Source organism: Mycteria americana, chromosome 3, assembly GCF_035582795.1.
Source record: "Mycteria americana isolate JAX WOST 10 ecotype Jacksonville Zoo and Gardens chromosome 3, USCA_MyAme_1.0, whole genome shotgun sequence".
Classification (NCBI taxonomy): domain Eukaryota; kingdom Metazoa; phylum Chordata; class Aves; order Ciconiiformes; family Ciconiidae; genus Mycteria; species Mycteria americana.
In genome coordinates, this window is record NC_134367.1 from 95936058 (window position 1) to 95953366 (window position 17309).

At 37.2% G+C, this 17309-nt stretch overlaps 1 protein-coding gene and 1 pseudogene across 1 annotated transcript in view; one reads left to right on the top strand and one right to left on the bottom strand.

Annotated features, from left to right (window-relative positions):
- The window catches only part of KIF6 (kinesin family member 6), a 171687-nt gene that overhangs the window by 42457 nt on the left and 111921 nt on the right, over positions 1-17309 (bottom strand). The window contains exons 14-15 of the mRNA XM_075496206.1: positions 15988-16090; positions 10328-10383 (exon numbers count right to left, since the gene is read on the bottom strand). Coding sequence (XP_075352321.1) covers positions 10328-10383; positions 15988-16090 — 159 coding nt within the window. The remainder of the gene's footprint in view (positions 1-10327; positions 10384-15987; positions 16091-17309) is intronic.
- LOC142407507 (adenylosuccinate lyase pseudogene) lies at positions 387-9620 on the top strand (annotated as a pseudogene).

Consider the following 17309-nt stretch of genomic DNA (forward strand, 5'->3'; position numbering starts at 1 on the left):
CAGCCTATGCACTGTCACCCAGGGGCATTGCCTATTGTTTGAAAGTAAAAACAAACATATGTAAGCTACTGTGAAACAATGGACAATATTTAGCATTGGCATAAACATATGCATTGCCCCATGAAGCCAAAAGACTTGTACCTTCCAAAATAAGTCTCCCGAGTGCTGCTGCAAAGACCATTTTATATTACCGAAGATGGTATCCTCTTCGTATAGGGAGGAGCAGAAAAAGGAGAAAGGCTGCCAGAAAGTTGCTAGGGGTCCCTGGTTCTCTTGTCAGTCTCAGCTCTAACGGAGCAGGGAAGACAAATGCTACGCCAACTAAGGACTGGCAGACACATAGCAATGACATCTTTCCTTCTGTCTTCTCTGACAATTGCCCAAGCATGACCCTGCACTGGAGCAGTAGCAGAACAGACAGCTCTGTTACAGCTGCCATCAATCTAGGTGTACCTCTGAAGTGAGACAAGAGTTAGACCTATAATGTTTACATTGCCTACAGTAAGTATAGCAAAGATGGATTGTCTTTCCTGATTTCAGAAAGGCAGAGTAACGCTTTACAGGCTATTATAATAGAGTTTATGTTCTTGTCTGTTTTTTCTCCTTGTTTGCACATCTTGCTATCAGTTTTCTGGGGACTCTCATTCAGCTAAAAGTATTACTTTATTATTCATTGCTTAATCATAGGGTGTTAAGAATTACACTACGCAAATGTAACTGCACTGCTCCAACACAATGTGAGCCCTGCTCACATTGCAGTGACTTCTGAGATTCTAAGCACAAATTCTCATGTAAATAAAAAATTTGTTGATTACAGACAAGGCAGTTAATTGATTACTCTGACTCACTATGAACATTGTGAAAAACCAAAAAATTCATTAACATGAACCTTTCACTGAACTGCTAGCAAGAAAGAAAAATATATTCTGTCACTCTCTGCTTTATATTACAAGCCAACTGGCTGCTCCTAGAACAAGAAAATAGGTTGTGGAAACTTTCGTCACAGTGCTGAGTCTGCCCCAAGATGGTAGCAACCAGTTACCATTTTGTAGCTATCTGCCAGGCCTGTGGGAAATGCATGACATCTATTCTGCATTACAGCAGCTTGAGAGAGATCTTATGAAAGATGCTGTGAGAGATCACAGCATTTTTATATTGTGCTCTACAGACACCTGGCTAAACTGAGCCATAGCAATCATGCCTGAAGTGAGTTGGGCATCAGTAGAAAAAGAACCTTAACAGAATCAGGGTGAAAGTAAGTTATATTTCATCATGGAAAGAAGGAAACAAGTTAAAATGGAAAGAGTTGTAACCAAACAGAAAAATAAGATGTAGCATCCTGCAAAGCAAAGTAAATCACATTTCTAACAGACAACAAACTGCAGATGGTGACAAGGTGGTTAAGAAAATAAAATCTGCAGAAACTCAGCTGGTTTTCTGTGTTTTCAATTCCATGCTTCCAAAAATCAAAATGTAACATTTAAAAAATAGATTCCAAAACTGCAGTCATAATGGCACAATGATTAGATATTTATCCAAAACAAACACACATAGGAACTATGTTTTTTCAGCATTAGGTTGCAAAACAATTGGGCCAAGAAGTTAAGGAGAAAGAATCTGAAGACTGTGTCAGCCATGCTGAATGGCTTCAGCTTTAACAGCTACTGCTATTTTTGGTGGACACACAAACATGCCTCATTTATTACAAAACTGCTTTGAAACTGACCTGGTGATCAGAAACAGACTGGGGCTTCTAGGCGCTGGGCCACGTTGAATAACATCCCAGCTGGGAAATTACATCTGGGGGACTGTTTGTCCCCATGGCCTGTTTTCTCTTCTGTTTTTCTCACAGATGGCTGCAGGTTTTGCAGAGCGAATGTGCTTTTTTATGTTAGTCATAAGTGACATCCCTCGGGAGTAAATAGCATAGTTACACACGCGAGATTAAATATGGTAGAAATACTACTTGTGTTCCTTTCTCTGACACAACTGTTGTGTCCTAAGACCAAGACTGACTCTCTGTTAAGTGGCAGAGGACATCTGCAACATGTAGGCACCTTCCCAGGAGAGAAGAAATCAGTGGAGACTAAGTGTATCGAGGCCTTATTTTTATATATAACCCAGTGCTAGAACAGAAGTGGTGAAGAAGCAGGCAGGCAATCTCTCTTTTTCAGAGAGCTTCCAGTCTACACTGATGTGTACTTGCCAAGTCCCCTACTTCTCATGGTAAACGACTGTTTCAGCTTGTTCTAGATCGCTGATTTGACTGTTCATCTGGAATTTCTCAGGTACCGAGCAGTCCAGCTGGGGTAGCAGCTGCCAGGCAGCCAGAAATCCTGGACATGTAAATCATTGTACATGCAGAATGCATGCAGAGTGACACTGACCAGGCCTTGTAGAAGTCACCTGAGCACACAGTACGTATGACACCTACAGAATGTGCTGGATGGGTTGCCAGCACGTGCTGCGCGAGTGCCCAGTTACACATACTCAGCATATCCCGAGCACGTTAGATTCGCCGCACTGCTCAGATTTCTGTCTGTGAAGGAAATCTGGGACCTTTAGTTTTTTAATGTCAGGCATTGATGGATATATTAATGCTTGGTTCTCAAGGAGCTTTCCACATCAAGAACGAACTCTGATAAAGAACAAGATAAATAACAAATAACAAATTCTCTTGCTGTTCTTGCAAGTTGTCTCTCGTGACACAGAACTCAGTGTAATGTTTAAGGGCAGTATACAACACTTCCATAGGCTGAAACACTTGCTTGTAAAATAAGAAAAAGCACTTGAAAGACCACATCATATCTGTAGTATCATTCCTGAAGACCAGGAATGAGAAAACCTTTAAAGGTAACCACCTTTTAAATAGAGGACAGTCCTAAAGTGACTGGCTGAGCGCACAGCAATGGATTGCTCTCAACATCAGAAGAAGGCTGAGCAGCCTCATTAGTAAAAAGTTTGGTGAAATTGTGAATGCAGTTCAATGAGGCAGCTTGGAGACCTCAAAGGTGGACTATATTGCAATATACTTCACAGTGTAAGTGATATTATTTGTCTGTTTAAAATAATTACAATTATATCTAATGCTTGTTGCCCTTTATTAACTAAAACAATAAAGCCAAATATGGAAATCTTTTCAGAATTTTATTTTCAATCCTTACACAAGTAGAACTCAACTGACCTCAGCTAGAGTTTTTCTTGAGGGAGGATTTCAAGATTTCAAGTTCCACGGACTTTAAAGGTCTCTGCTGAGAACAGCAATTCATACTAAACTACCTGAAGAATGAAACGTTGTGGAATGATATTATTGAGTTATCTGTTCATTAAATCTGCATACTGAATTCATTTATTTATGAGTTGTTTGCATCTCATTTGAACCAGATTTGCCTGTGGAATGTAACCTTTCTTCTTGGAGTTTCTCAATCCCTTTTTAAACCCAATCTTGCCATTTTTCTTCTGCACTAGTCATTTCCAGTAAAATTCACTGAGCACGTGTATCAGATATATCTCTGCATAAGTACTTGATACTTTCTGGAATTAAACTAGAACAGTGAATTATACTAATCAGCAGCTATGAAGTCTCAATGTTTATTTCCATAAAAGAATAAGTATCTCAGAATATTACACTGAAGAATGGAATGCATTTCAAAGCACAGTAATTTCTCCCTTATTATAGCCTCACTTCATTCATGGCTGAAACAATGTCCAGTAAGCTAATGTCTCTGACTCAGAACATTTATATTAATATAAAATCAATAGATAATAGTACCAATAGTATTGAGCTTTAAGAAAGCAACACATTGATTTTGATGAATTTTCTTTTCATATAGCAAATCATCATAGCATTTTCATTTCATTTAGGTTCCATGTAAAGCATGGAATTTTTCTTCAACAGAAAAATTCTCTCTTTCCTAAGTACATATACTTCTTCAGGAAAAGTTTAAAAAATGCTTTTTGCTCATGCATGACTTCCCTCAATTCTATCAGTCCATGTAATCATGGCCTAAAATATGCATAACATTCCTACTATCATCCTTAGGATTCTAGTTCTTAACTAACCGATTCTCCTTTCTGAAAGTAATTTATTGCCTGCATGTGAAGCTAAAACAACGTAGATATACAACGTAGCCAACAGAGTGCTCTCAGACCACCTCTGCCTGAAAAACATCACTTCATCTTATTTCATTTCTTCTCTATGTAAAAAGGTTGGTACCAGTTCCCTTCATAAAGTTGTGCAGGTATAAAGAAAAACCTTGCACAAAATATTCTTACTTTGGAGTTTAAAAGTAGGTCTACTTGGCTTATCTCCATGGGGAGGTAGAGTGACCATAACAAAATATTTTTTTATGTATACGTACATAGAGCCTTGTACGTAGAGAAAAAGGTGATTATAAATTCAGGTTTTACATTATTTAGGTTCTGATTAGGTCTTACATCTAACTTTGCATTCACAGAAATAACAGTGCAAGGTACAAGGCAGTGAATCAGAATCAATATTATCCTTGAGCACTGCTATGTCTTGTCCTCACTCTCCTCCAGTCCTCACCATTTCCATGTAGCACTCCATTAACTGTGATACATAACGTCAATTATTTGAATAATTTGCAAGCAGATTAAATGAAGACTCTTCAATAATCTTGCTTTGCAATACTAGGACATGCCCTCACTAAAGATTATAATTGGCTTTGGTATCCTATGATCTTGTGCACTGAAATCAAAGCTTGAAACGAGGCAGAGCAGTGCAACATCTCAGCATTCCTGTGGGTATAGCTGCATCATCAACATCATGTGCACATAATCCACCCACCTACCCTTTTTCATTCCAAGAGTGCCTGTTGCCTCAGACAGTTATTACTCCCACATGAGTTTGCCCTTCCTCTCCCGGCTTCAATCATAACGCTAGCTGATTTCTGGACAGACTAAAAACAACAGCTGCTTCCCTTTGGGCATTAAATACCATTTAGTATGCTTTTTCCCCTGTAGGAAAAAAGTAAATCTAATAGTGGTATAAATACTCAAAAATAGACAGACATTTATAGGGATGAACTGGAAATCTTTGCTAATCTTAAATGCATCTAACATGTAGCACATTCTTGTATATAGGCAACTTTTTTAGTCACTAAATTCTGAATGAATATATCGGTTTAATTTACACTGAAAACGGTATTTTTAATTCCCCCAACTCTAATTTGCTGTGTGATCAACATAGTAGCAGTTGGGCCTTTTTGTTGTTATTTAATGCTTTGCAGTTTGTTCAGATGTAGACAACTTCTTACTGTCAGAATCCTTTCACACAGAACGTTCTTGGTAATGCTGTAAAACCACCTTGTTGATAACAGCATCCTAGAAATAAAACTCCTGCTAACCCTGATAAGGAGAGAAGTTTTTACTTCAGAGGTTTTGTCTTTGTTTTTCACCATATAGCTCTATTTTAATTGGCAATAAATTAAAGTAATTTTCTCCAACTTGAGTCTGTTTTACCTGTGATGGTAATCAGTAAGTGATCTCCCCATCATTATCTCGACTCATGAGCTTTTTCTTACTTTCTCCACCTGTTCTGCTGAGAAAGGGGAGTGAGAGAGCGGCTGGATAGGTGCCTGGCAGCCAGCCAAGGCTGACCCATCACAATATGCTAGGCACAATCACTCAATTTTTTGCAAGAAGGAATTCTATACCTTCACTATTCTGAAATCAAATCCTTGGATTCAGCATCAAATTTTCTTCACCAAGTCTTTTTCAGTAATACCAAAAGGATCTATAGTTCTTGTTAAGAGACCCTCACTCTTTGAAAATGATACAATACAAAAACACCTGCAGTGGCACAGTATGTTTTTTCACAAGAAAATAAACCTTTCTTTTTTTTAGCCAGTGAAATACACATTTTTAAAGTTCTTAATGTTGGACTAGAAAGGCAAAAATTTACTTGTATGTCAGTGCTGGCCCACTTTCCACTTCTCCTACGCTGGTTACAGAGTTCTCATTAGTTCCTTGACCTCTCAGTTATTTCTTTCCAGTTTTACTTATGTTGGTTTTCTGTATTTGTCTTTTAAAGTCTAGTCCTTGGGTACATTCTCCAGCCATATGTAAACAATTCTGAATAGTTCACTCAAACCAATCCAGATATGTCTACATGTTCAAAATCCATACTTCGTTCCTCTGCCTTTTGATGGTGTATTTACATTGACTTTCAAAAAGAAATGCCCCTCGATGCTTGCACCAAAGCCCTCTGATCCTTTATTTGTGCCTATACAGTGGTTTGTGCGATAATGCAGTAAACAGGATCACTAAAATGACCTGGCTTAGAAACACTTCCCTCTTTTTCCTCTTTTTTTTTTTTTTTTAAAAAAAGTATCAGAAAGAGACAATTTTCATCCTACAATAAAATTCACCTTATTCCTAGGAGGTCATTGTGAAAAGTATGCATCATGAAAAATCTAAGACATACATATTATTTTCCATAAAAATAATTTAAAAATCTCTGCATTCTCTGCAGTGCTATTAAACATAAAAGGACATAGAATCCAGGAATGTGTGGTATAGTAGCAAAGAGGCATGCTAGCCACAATATCTCACTTCTGATATTATAGTCACTCTACACTTAAACTCCAGCTTACATCTAGACATTGTTTTCCTTAATCTTTTTATGCAAGCAATAACACCAGCAAAAGCCTACCATGAAAATCTTACTGCAATTTTCTTTTTCCAGCCCTAACTTCCTGATGTTTTTGAAATGCTAGTGTAATTGAGAAGTGGTTGGAGTATTTTGTGTACTTTTTACTGCAAAACACTAATATTTCCAAAGTCAGAATGAAAGGGTATTTATGACATAAAAGTTACAGCCAACTGCTGTCACTATCTCAAAATATAATCAGACTGCATGAAATGGGCTCTATGGCCTCTGTGGTGCATAGTTTTATACTATTAAGTGTAGCTTAGAAATAACAGAAACTGATATTGATGGGATCTGTTCTTGATTGTGCACAACAAGGCAGCCAGGAATGCTTAAGGAAACTGAAACAACAATAAAAGTAAATTAAAGATCTAGTTGCAGACCGCAGATGACTCTTATTTCTCCTACCACATTTTCAGTAAAAATTTGGCAGGTTAGTAACCTTACTTAGCATCTTTAATGGTCTTCTGAGTATGTATGCTATGATGAGACAGATTTAACTGAAAAATTGTTTCAGGTTGCTAAACTATATAAACTAGTGTAATTGCATTGGCTAAGCTGAACAAGCCGGTAAGTGTCATACTGGATGCAAAGATTTAATAATTGTTAGAGAGGTGCTAACAGGTAGATTTATTAACAACTATGATCAAAAGAAGGCTGTATAGGAGAAAAGGATAGATGAATAAAATATAGTATTTATATTAACCAGAGTGCTAATTTTGACATGCTGCATAAAGTTACACAGAAAGAACTGAAGGAAGGATGGTACAATATGATCACTCTCAAGCCTCAGATATCAGTGTTTAAAAACCATCCACAAAGTAGCGTACATCTGCATAATCTGCATAGATCAGCATATGGATAGCTATAAAAGGATACGACATGGATGGAATCTCTCGCTTATACAGTAGGATTACAGTATGAACTAAATGAAAAGACTATTTTTCCATTTTACTACCAAAATAAAAAAAACGGAGAGTAACAAAATTCATTTTCAATTTGAAAACACTTTACTTGTAACTGCACTTTATATACCAAAACAAAACCAAAATGTGTAATTTTGTGCAATTTTTCATGGAACTATGGAGACATTTCTAGTTTGATTCTTAAAGGAACTTTTCAATATTCATGTGGACTACAAGCTATTACAATTTCCTATAGGAGGCATATAAGCATTGTCAAGTTCAGTGCAATACTACTGTTTTGTTATACAGCTGCTTGTTTTGTTCAAGGGATCAGTTTGGTTTTTTAGGTTACATATACATATGAGTATGCACTCAGACTTTTGTATCGTTCATGTTCCCCAAACATACTTCACTGTTTCACTTCTAACACTGAAGAACTTAACCAAAACCAAATTTTAAAACTGATGCTTTTAATTGCAGCAAAATCCATACTCTACTGCATGATAGCTATGAGAAGTTTTGCCTAACTTACTGGGGAAAAACCCACAGCAATTCAGTCCAAACCAAGGATTTCTTTTAGATTTTGCTGGGATCCATGGAAACAGAATCTTGAGGCTACATCTACATTGCTTTGTTACATTATTTCTGAAAGCTGCCACAACAGACTCTTGCAAATCTCAAGGGACTTACAGACCACACAAGTCTTGTCCCAACATGACACTACAAGTGGCACCTTCAGGACTGGCATGTGTCCCACCACTTCTTGTACTGTCTCCCACACCCTCCAAACATTTGTTCTCCCCGTAAGACATTTGCAACAGATATAAGGTGTATGTAAGGTGACTGTTAGGCTCCTGTCTTCCAGCAGCACAGTCGCAGCCCCAGGCACTGAGAAAGATGTGCTTGTGTGTGGCTGCTTATTGCTGGTGTTCACTATGCCTGCTCCAAAATGGATTTCAACTTCAGCAAGAGAAAGGAGTTTGACACTCAGTGCTGACTTTGTCTCTACCTCATTTAGGCCAAGAAATTTCTTGGGCTTATCACAGATGAGTAAATCTAGGAGACAGAAGTAAATCAGGAAAATGTGGACTTCAAGGTGGCAGCAGAGAAAAAGAGGTTGTATCCTGATGCGATGGGTCATGTTCATACCTGTGCACACGGGTGCATACCTGTGCCCAAAAGCTGCAGGCATTATTCACCTCGGAGATGCTTCCTGTTACTTGGAGAATAACATGCGTTGTCCTCCACAGTAGGTTTAATCTGCTTTTCCAAGCTTACCAGGGGAAAAAGCCTACTTGGCAGGATTTAAGTAAGCTTATATGGACACTGGAGAAATGCACAGTTGCAAGGTGGATATTGAAATTCTACTTGCATGGGCCAATCTGTGGATATCCACGCACAAGTTCTGTACTGACATTTATGTTCTGGCCAGTCTGAAGGAGACAAATGAGCCTACTGAGAGAAGGCAGGTTGATTCAAGTGTTATGTCTTATAGAAATAACCCAGTGTTCAGAACACTGCTGCAGCAGGGCTCAGCACCTGATGTCTCTGGTTCTGGATTCCTTCCAAACGTCCTTTGTGCTGTGGTTTGAAAACACAGTGCCAACATGGCTGAGGCTTTCCTCATAGCTGACATAACTTTAAATATGCTGCATAATGTCTCTGAGGGACTTGTGGTGTACCCGAAGGTGATTGGGAGGGGAATCTGGCAGTAGCTACCATTCATGACCACAGAGAATATAATCATGGCTATAGTGAAAATACAGAGAACTTGCCAGGAGTGCCATGAGATTTTTGTCCCTTCCCAGAAGTCAACTGCTGTTTTAAGACTAAAAGTGATGCTAATGACTTCATTGTCCATGTCTGTGCTGGTGCCACCCAAAGAGGAAGCAGAAACCGAGAGCAAGGTCTACACCACTAGACCTGGATGCCAGATTACCTTTAAATCTAGTCCCTCACAGCCTGTATCTGGAAGCTTGACAGACTTGGTTCACCTGAATGTGTGCATACACGGACCTGATCTCCAAGGACTTCAGGGATAGAAGACAAAACTGTGTTTCACATCTGACAGAGAGCCTGGATAGCCAATTTTTAGAAAAGAAGCTACAGGCGTGGAATCAACAGAAGTCAGAAATCAACTAGGAACACATCAAAGGCACTAGGAGCACCAGATAAGACCTAGCTTGGGGTTGAATGTATCTACAGGTGATTTTTGGCTTTGAACAATCTGAAACTGGAAGCCAAGCATATGCTGTTGAGGCCCTAAAGCAAAAAATGACCAAAGCCCCCACCAACTTGAGGCACTCCTCAGAACTGCTCTAATTAATCTGTACAAAGGAAGTGCAGATGGGTAATTCAACAATGAAATCTTTTATCAGAAGCTATATAAATTTATAGATAAATACAATCCTTAATCCATAGATATGACAATTTGAAATTATGTTTTTGGATCCTTTTATCCCCAAATAAAATTCAGAAAATCCGATGTTAATAACTTAGCTTCTCCTTTTGATAAATTTCAGACACCCTGTCAAGTAAAGAAGGGAGCTGTTTTTCACATTATGGTACTTGAAATAATCAAAACTGGTACATAAAATTATTACTGCTGTCACCAGCCAACAATTTACCTTATTGGAAATCTTAGTAATGCATTGACTCTCTTCTTTTAGAAACTAGAATCTCTCCCCATATCCTCTGAACGCTGTGATTTCATCAGCTAAAAGGTAAAATGAAGCTAAAATGTACTCACTTATTTTATTTCTCACTTCATTTAATTTTTCTCCAAGGCATTTAGCTTCGGTAAACCTGTCAATGCAAGCATAATGATACAGAATTATTCTACAGAATAAATTCACAATAAAATACAGAATTACTCAGGACTACTTTTTGATTTATAAGTAGAACTAGTTGGAAACAATTTCCCATCAGAAGATAGTCTGGTCTAAAAGAAACCATTTCTGAAAGAAACCATGCAATAAATAGGTTTACTAGAGAGACAAAACAAATTTATTTTACTTTCTAAGTTTTAAAAATTATGTTATTTCAATTCTAATGATGGGATTCTCTTAAATATTCATATTACACTTTAATATGCTACATTACTTGCAATGTTTTAACATACAGCTATATAAAAGTAAAAGAAAAAAAATCCAAGTAAAGTCAAAACAAAATGTTTGAAAGTATTAGAACTTCTGCTCACCAGGAATTTTCAAATTTCAGCCTATAATTTGCATATTGCTGATGATCACTGTTTGTGCTGTGTGAAAATGTACATCCCAGTCACTAAGAAACCTCTCAAACAGAAATATAAGAAAGTGTGACAAAATTAAATTATTCTGTTCTTCTACAGATGGTCCTTATGTGAATGCAGACTTTCAGATGATATTCAGCTACTGCTCAAATACTGATACAAGCCAAAGCTAGCCACATGAGGATTTGCAAATAGCAAGCAAGAAGCAGGCTGAGAAGGATGGAAACAAATCAATGAGCCGGCTTTGGAAACTCCCTTTTTGTATTATGCAAATAGCTTGACCTCATATCAAAAACGGATATTAGTTTTTTTAAAATGTGAAATTCCCACCAGGTATGTTTCCAAATTAATTCACTGACCACTTCCTCATTATATTCAAATAATCAAATCTTCACATGGTACGTAAAATATTCTAATGATCAGAAATTTTTTTTTAGCTTGCAACACGGTGTTGCAGTGATGCTTACTTCAGTGTTATTAAGCATCCTGTTCACTGTACCTCTTGTTCCTTAGGAAATGTGTCATATCTAAGTATATCCTTAAAAAACAGCTGGCTACAGAGCCTTACTAATTCACTTATATTCTCTACATTCCCTACAGTCTGCTAGAACTTGATGCCTTCTCCTTTTGTGCTCTTTTCTGTCAGTTTTCTGATCTTTTAGAGCAGTTGCTGTCATAATTTTTCTCTTACACTTATTTAACTCAGTACTATATAAAACTGTTTAGGACAAATGGCATACATATCAGGGTTTCAAATGCCAAGTATATTCTGCTGGAAAAATAATGACAGTCAATTCAATGTACAGTGGCAAAATCTGAAGAGTCTCTGAGAGAACTGAAGCTTGTTCAAAGAAATATCCATTGTAATAGTCTAAATAGTAATAGTTTAAAATGTAGAAGGATGATTTGTTGCATTGTGACATTTGCTGTAGGTCATTAGGCTTGACATGAAATTCTGAGTTGTTACCTGGATGTGTACAAGTTGAACCTTGCTGAACGTGGAGGCAGAACTGTAATAATTGTTAAGCAAGCCTTCAGCTGATCTGAAAGAGTCTTGGTCTAGCCAAAATAACTGAGGAAATCCACAAACTGTATTTCTGTCTAACTCAAATAATGGCAAAACAAGAGCCAAGAAATATGACTTTCCCTTGGGGAGGCGGGGTTTGGAAAATTGCCCCTTCTCAGTTAGTCCATTTCCCTGTAAAACTGGAACAAGTTAGAATTTCAGGTGCCCGCATTCGTATCTGCTCACGAACATTTGTTTTCAAGGCTGAATTCAACACGGCGAAATGGCTGAAGCTGGAGGGTTCCTCAGCACTTACTGTTTCTTACATAAAGAAGGCAGAAACCTTTGAAGCATCTGTGAGACATTTATACAAGCATTTTCCACTGATGTTGACTTAGAGCACCCAAGCACGCCTTGAAGATTGTGTAAAGATCAAAAGGAAACACCCCAAACTACCTCTCTCTTTCTTTCCCTCAGCTCCCATGAGCCAAATACTAAGTTCATCAATTACTTAGTAATTCCTGAGGCAAATCTCCTGTTGACTATTGACTCTGATTTATGTTCACAGAGAGATTTAGCTGGACAAGTTGAAGCCAGCTATCTGTCCAGCCCTTATTCATAGGTTACTGCCAATAGTTGAACGGGCCATGCATCTGTTTGTCAAACACCACAGTTTATAAACTGGCACAATAACATAAACTGAAATTTGACATTAATTTATGACAGTCCAACAAATTCCATCTGTGACTATGAATCACAGTCAAACAAAATAAACCAGATAAAGACATGAGATTTGACTCTAATATTGAAAGGGAAAAGGCTATTTCTGATACTCCTCTAATAAAAAGGTAATATTATCTAGTTTAAAGGTGATATTGCTATGAATAGTGATGAATGAACAATTATGTTCTTAGCTGAAAAGAGTTCATGTGTCTCCTACATGGAGACCACTTCACAGAAAGGCTGAAGTTGCCACATCATGGCTTCTATTACCTACAAGATAAATATTCCATGATGAAACCCCAAAGTGAATTTAGCCACTAATTTTAGTAGAACAAGCATTTTTGCAAAGATTTCACTCTTTGAATGCAAATGCCAGTAATTAAAAAATAAACATTTTGAAAAACAAATCTCTAACTCATAATGCAAACCAAGACAAACTCAGAGGCTGTCTAATGAGAGAATGGAGACATTTAGTGAATTAAATGAACATTCACTCATTTTTAATTATTAGAAATTACAACAACAAGTGACCTAAGTGAAACTCATACTTTCCATGAAACTCATCCATAGGTATTGAAAAAACAAGTTAGCTGCTAACCAGCTGAAACACAGAAAGCAAGGAAAGAAGAAAGTGGAAAAATTAATGGAGAACAACAAAACGGAAACTAGATTTACATCACATCTGTAAGCTCAGTAGAATTTTACTACTGGAAATATTGACTAGGATGGATTTAAAAGCTTCGTGCAGTATGCAATATTACATTAGAGTGGCTCAGCTGGGAAGATTTCTTGGTAGTATATTTCACCAGAAAATGAGATGCATTTTTCTCCTCCTCAGAGAAACAATGCTAAGAGAACATGATTGCATTGAGAAACAGGATATTATTAAGTTCTCTGGAAGTTAAGTATATAGGAAACCCAAATTGCAGAAATCTGATTCTGTCTGGGCAGATTTTTTTAAGCAGGGCAGCAGTTACTAATGTACAGAAGAAAAATGAAAAAGAATTGCTTTGTATTACCTGCAAACTAAGCTGTAGAAGATCACCTTTTCTATCTTACAAAGGCACTTCGCATAGACAAGTGTCCTAATAGGATAGCTTAAATCTATTGTCTTTCACTTGAACAGTAAGTCAGTGAATGAGCTTCAGAGAGAAATTATCCTTAACTATATAAGTTTTCCCACTTTTTAAATCCAGAGATGGTACTGAGTTACAGTACTGAGCTACTGCTCCTGTAAAGAGCTCTGAAGTAATAGGTGAAAAGTTTTATGTTAAAACCAGTATTTCTTTTACTTTTTTTTTTGAACAGGACAAATGCTTTTCAGTATTTGATTTAATCAACTGATTACATTTGATTGTTTATGCACAGGTAGTTACAGAAAAAATATATGTATATTGTATATGTATGACTATGTATATTCACATCTATATCAATAATTTCACAGCCCAAGCAACAGTTGCAACCATCACAGTCAAACTTCCAACTAGGCTCACTGACAGTTCACCATTCGGCTAATATAAGAATGATATAATTAGCAAGCCGAGAAAATCTACCCAAAATACCCAAAGGAAAAAATAAGAGAGCTAAAAATAAGTAATTTGTGAACCAAATACTGTTTGTGGTATGACAGAAGTGGTTATGCAACTATAAACAAAATTATTAACATGAGAGGCCTACATATAAAGGGAAGTTATGGTAACCTTTAAACATGTGGTGTCCACACACTTCTTCCTGTGCAATTTGAACACTGGCTGGGTGACAGAGCTTTTGTGTAACTGGTAGTTCAGAGGCTGCATTCCAAATTCCAGACTGGACTTGATATAAATCCATTTTAATGAACTCAGTAAACTTGGAGCTATAGGCATCTTTGCGAAAAATGACTGCAAATGGCAGGGGAAAACTGTCTTGCTCCAGGGTATCAACATCCACATTAGCACTGATTTCAGCAATCAGCTGATGCATATTAGAGAGGGGTTACCCAAGGCATTAGTCTGAATCTCTTTGTTCTTTAGGGAAAGTAAATCTGGTGTCAAACTTTGTGGGTTCTGCCCATCTCTATTACATGTTCTGAAACCAGAAGGAAATACCAGTTTACTTCATAGTAATAACAGAGAAAATATGGAAGAATTGTGATTAACTAGAGGAAATTCAGGGAATGGCTCAGAACTGTATTGCTCCCATTATCATGCTGTGACCATGAAGTGCTCTGCTCAATAGACAGCAGTGCCAGAAATGATTGTGGTGTAATCATTTATGCAGTGATGTGGCATCATCTGATATATTGATTAGAAGAAAGGCATTACTAAACATCCAATTTACATGGATAAATTCTTACGTACATCTAATAACCTGCCAATTTGTGTCCCTGTGGTTAAGTTATAGACCCAGGTAGAAAGTTAACCAGTTCAGAAAAGTGATAAACAGCAAGATCTTGAATAAGTCATAGAGATGTGGAGATCATGTCTTGCCTCAATTTCACTGAAGTAAACGAGTATAAGACTCAGTGACCCTGAAAACAATGTCTTTCATGCCTATTAAGTGGGAAAATTGTGTTATTAAGAAAGCAGGAGAAACCTGGAGAAGGAGAAAACCCCAGGACAAAAAAAAAAAGGAAAAAGAAAAGAAAAAAACCTGTTAGGGGAAATGTTAGTTACAAGGGTAGATTGAGAGATCTACTTTTGGCATCTCCAATCTCAAAACCTCGTATTTCTCTTGCAGTACAAGGAGGATTAACACTTGAAAAACTGACACTGAAACAGTACTGTTATCCAATCAACATGGACAAGTGTTGGTGGATTAATTTCTGAGATGTTTAAAATCTGCTTTAGGAAAATTCATGTTTTCAATGTTTTGCCATTCTCACCATCTTCACCGGAAAATTTTGAAGTGTTTTGCCAGCATTAACAATAAATGTGGGGAATGAAAGTATTATTTCCGTTTTCAAGTGCAAAACTGGCAGAGAGAAGCTAGAATCACTTGGCAAACAAGTTAGGAACAACAGACAAAAGCATATGTTAAACATCTACTAGCTTACTGTCCAACTCAGTGCTGAAGCCAGTAAAGCATTTTTGACAATGGAAATTGCAGTAATTGATTCAGTCACATAGATCTTACTTCCTCTAGATAATTCATGATCATGAATGTCATTTACCACATTGCTTCAATATGGCTGTGAAGATAAGATGAATAAAACCAGGGGAAAGATGCACTAAGATTCCTCATGCCACTTTCATATCCTATCCAGACTTTTATTCTGTCACCACTCAGTGCCTTCTGAATATGAAATATCCCGAGTAAGAAACGGTGAAGTTTCTGTACCAAGTTCTCAACAGAAGCCTGGGATGTCTGGTGTAAAATTATGCATTCCTGCCCAGACTCATAATGAACTCTCAGATGGCTGCCTCCAGCTGTATCTTGCTGTGACACTCACCTCTGTTTTAGAAGCCGTTTGTTGTCCTCAATGGTTATATTGTCAGCATGGTCCCGCTTGAAAACTTCAAAAGCTTCCTGACATCCAAGTGACATCTTTCCTCCTGCCCCAAGAAAAAAAAGAAAAAGGGAACTACTTCAGAGTCATCAAAAGACAGACATTTTGCATTAATTTAACTCCTATTTAGACAAATATAGCAAGTCAGCCCAGGGGTCTTAAAGCACCCAGAAGACTAAGTTCAGTGTTCCACCAATGGGAAAGCATTTTTGACAAAAGATTTCTCTTATCTGACAAATTAATTTCGTTTCACTTCACTTCTCTAAAGTCTGAATGTTTGGGCTGTGTAATTTCTCAAGACAACTTAAAATGTTCATAAGTAAAACCAAACTTTGAAAATTTAAAATATGTGAAATATTCTTAAGTGTGAGCCAGAGGTATTTTCACAACAGCAAACTGCAATTTGCTTCTGTGTTTCTTTCATCCCTGTTTCATATTGGCCCCTAAACATACCTTGAATATTTCCAGTATTCTTGGAAGAAAAAAATTCAGGCTGCTTCTAATTATGTATAAGTTTCATCCCCTTTAGTGAATGTTTTTCATCCCCTTTTAAGTGAAGCAGGTATCGTACCTACAAAAATGGCTGGTTCCTGCCTTTTACGTTTTCAACATGATGTTTGTTTCTTTTTGTGCGCCAGAAGGTCAAGACCTATTTGGCCTTCAAATCTTTTTAAAAATCACTACGGAAAAGTATTATAGTCTGTATTATTTATCAGTTCTCATTGCTAGATGATCTACAGATCCAAGTAAGAAATCATGCATCTGTATTAGCATTAACAAAAAAATGTAACAGAATTTTTAACAAAAATCTTTAACAAAAAGATTACACCAGCATCTGTGTTATCACAAGTACATCTATGTCAATAAATAAACAAGGAGAAAGGATGAGACTTGCACTTAAATAAATTACAGTAATGAAGATAGTTCAGGAGCAGAAAGGGGGAGGAATCTCACACTCAAACTGTGTGAAAAATGCAAAATAAATCCACCTCTAATTCAACCTCATGGTGGCAACTTGAACCTCAAAATGATATCCCTTAAACTGGAATTTGATTCTCCTTAGTTTTTTTTTTAACTCTAGAGTCTTTCTTCTGTCCTACTCACAAGCCTGCCTTCTTGCTTCAGAGCTATCGAGACCCCCAAATCCATTGTGCACAAGAGCTATAAAGTTTCCTGGGAGTTCTGCTGCGCAAGGGTTTTCTATACATTTTGTGCCAATGGACCAGCATTACCAATAACATATGTATACATGTATGCCAATTATT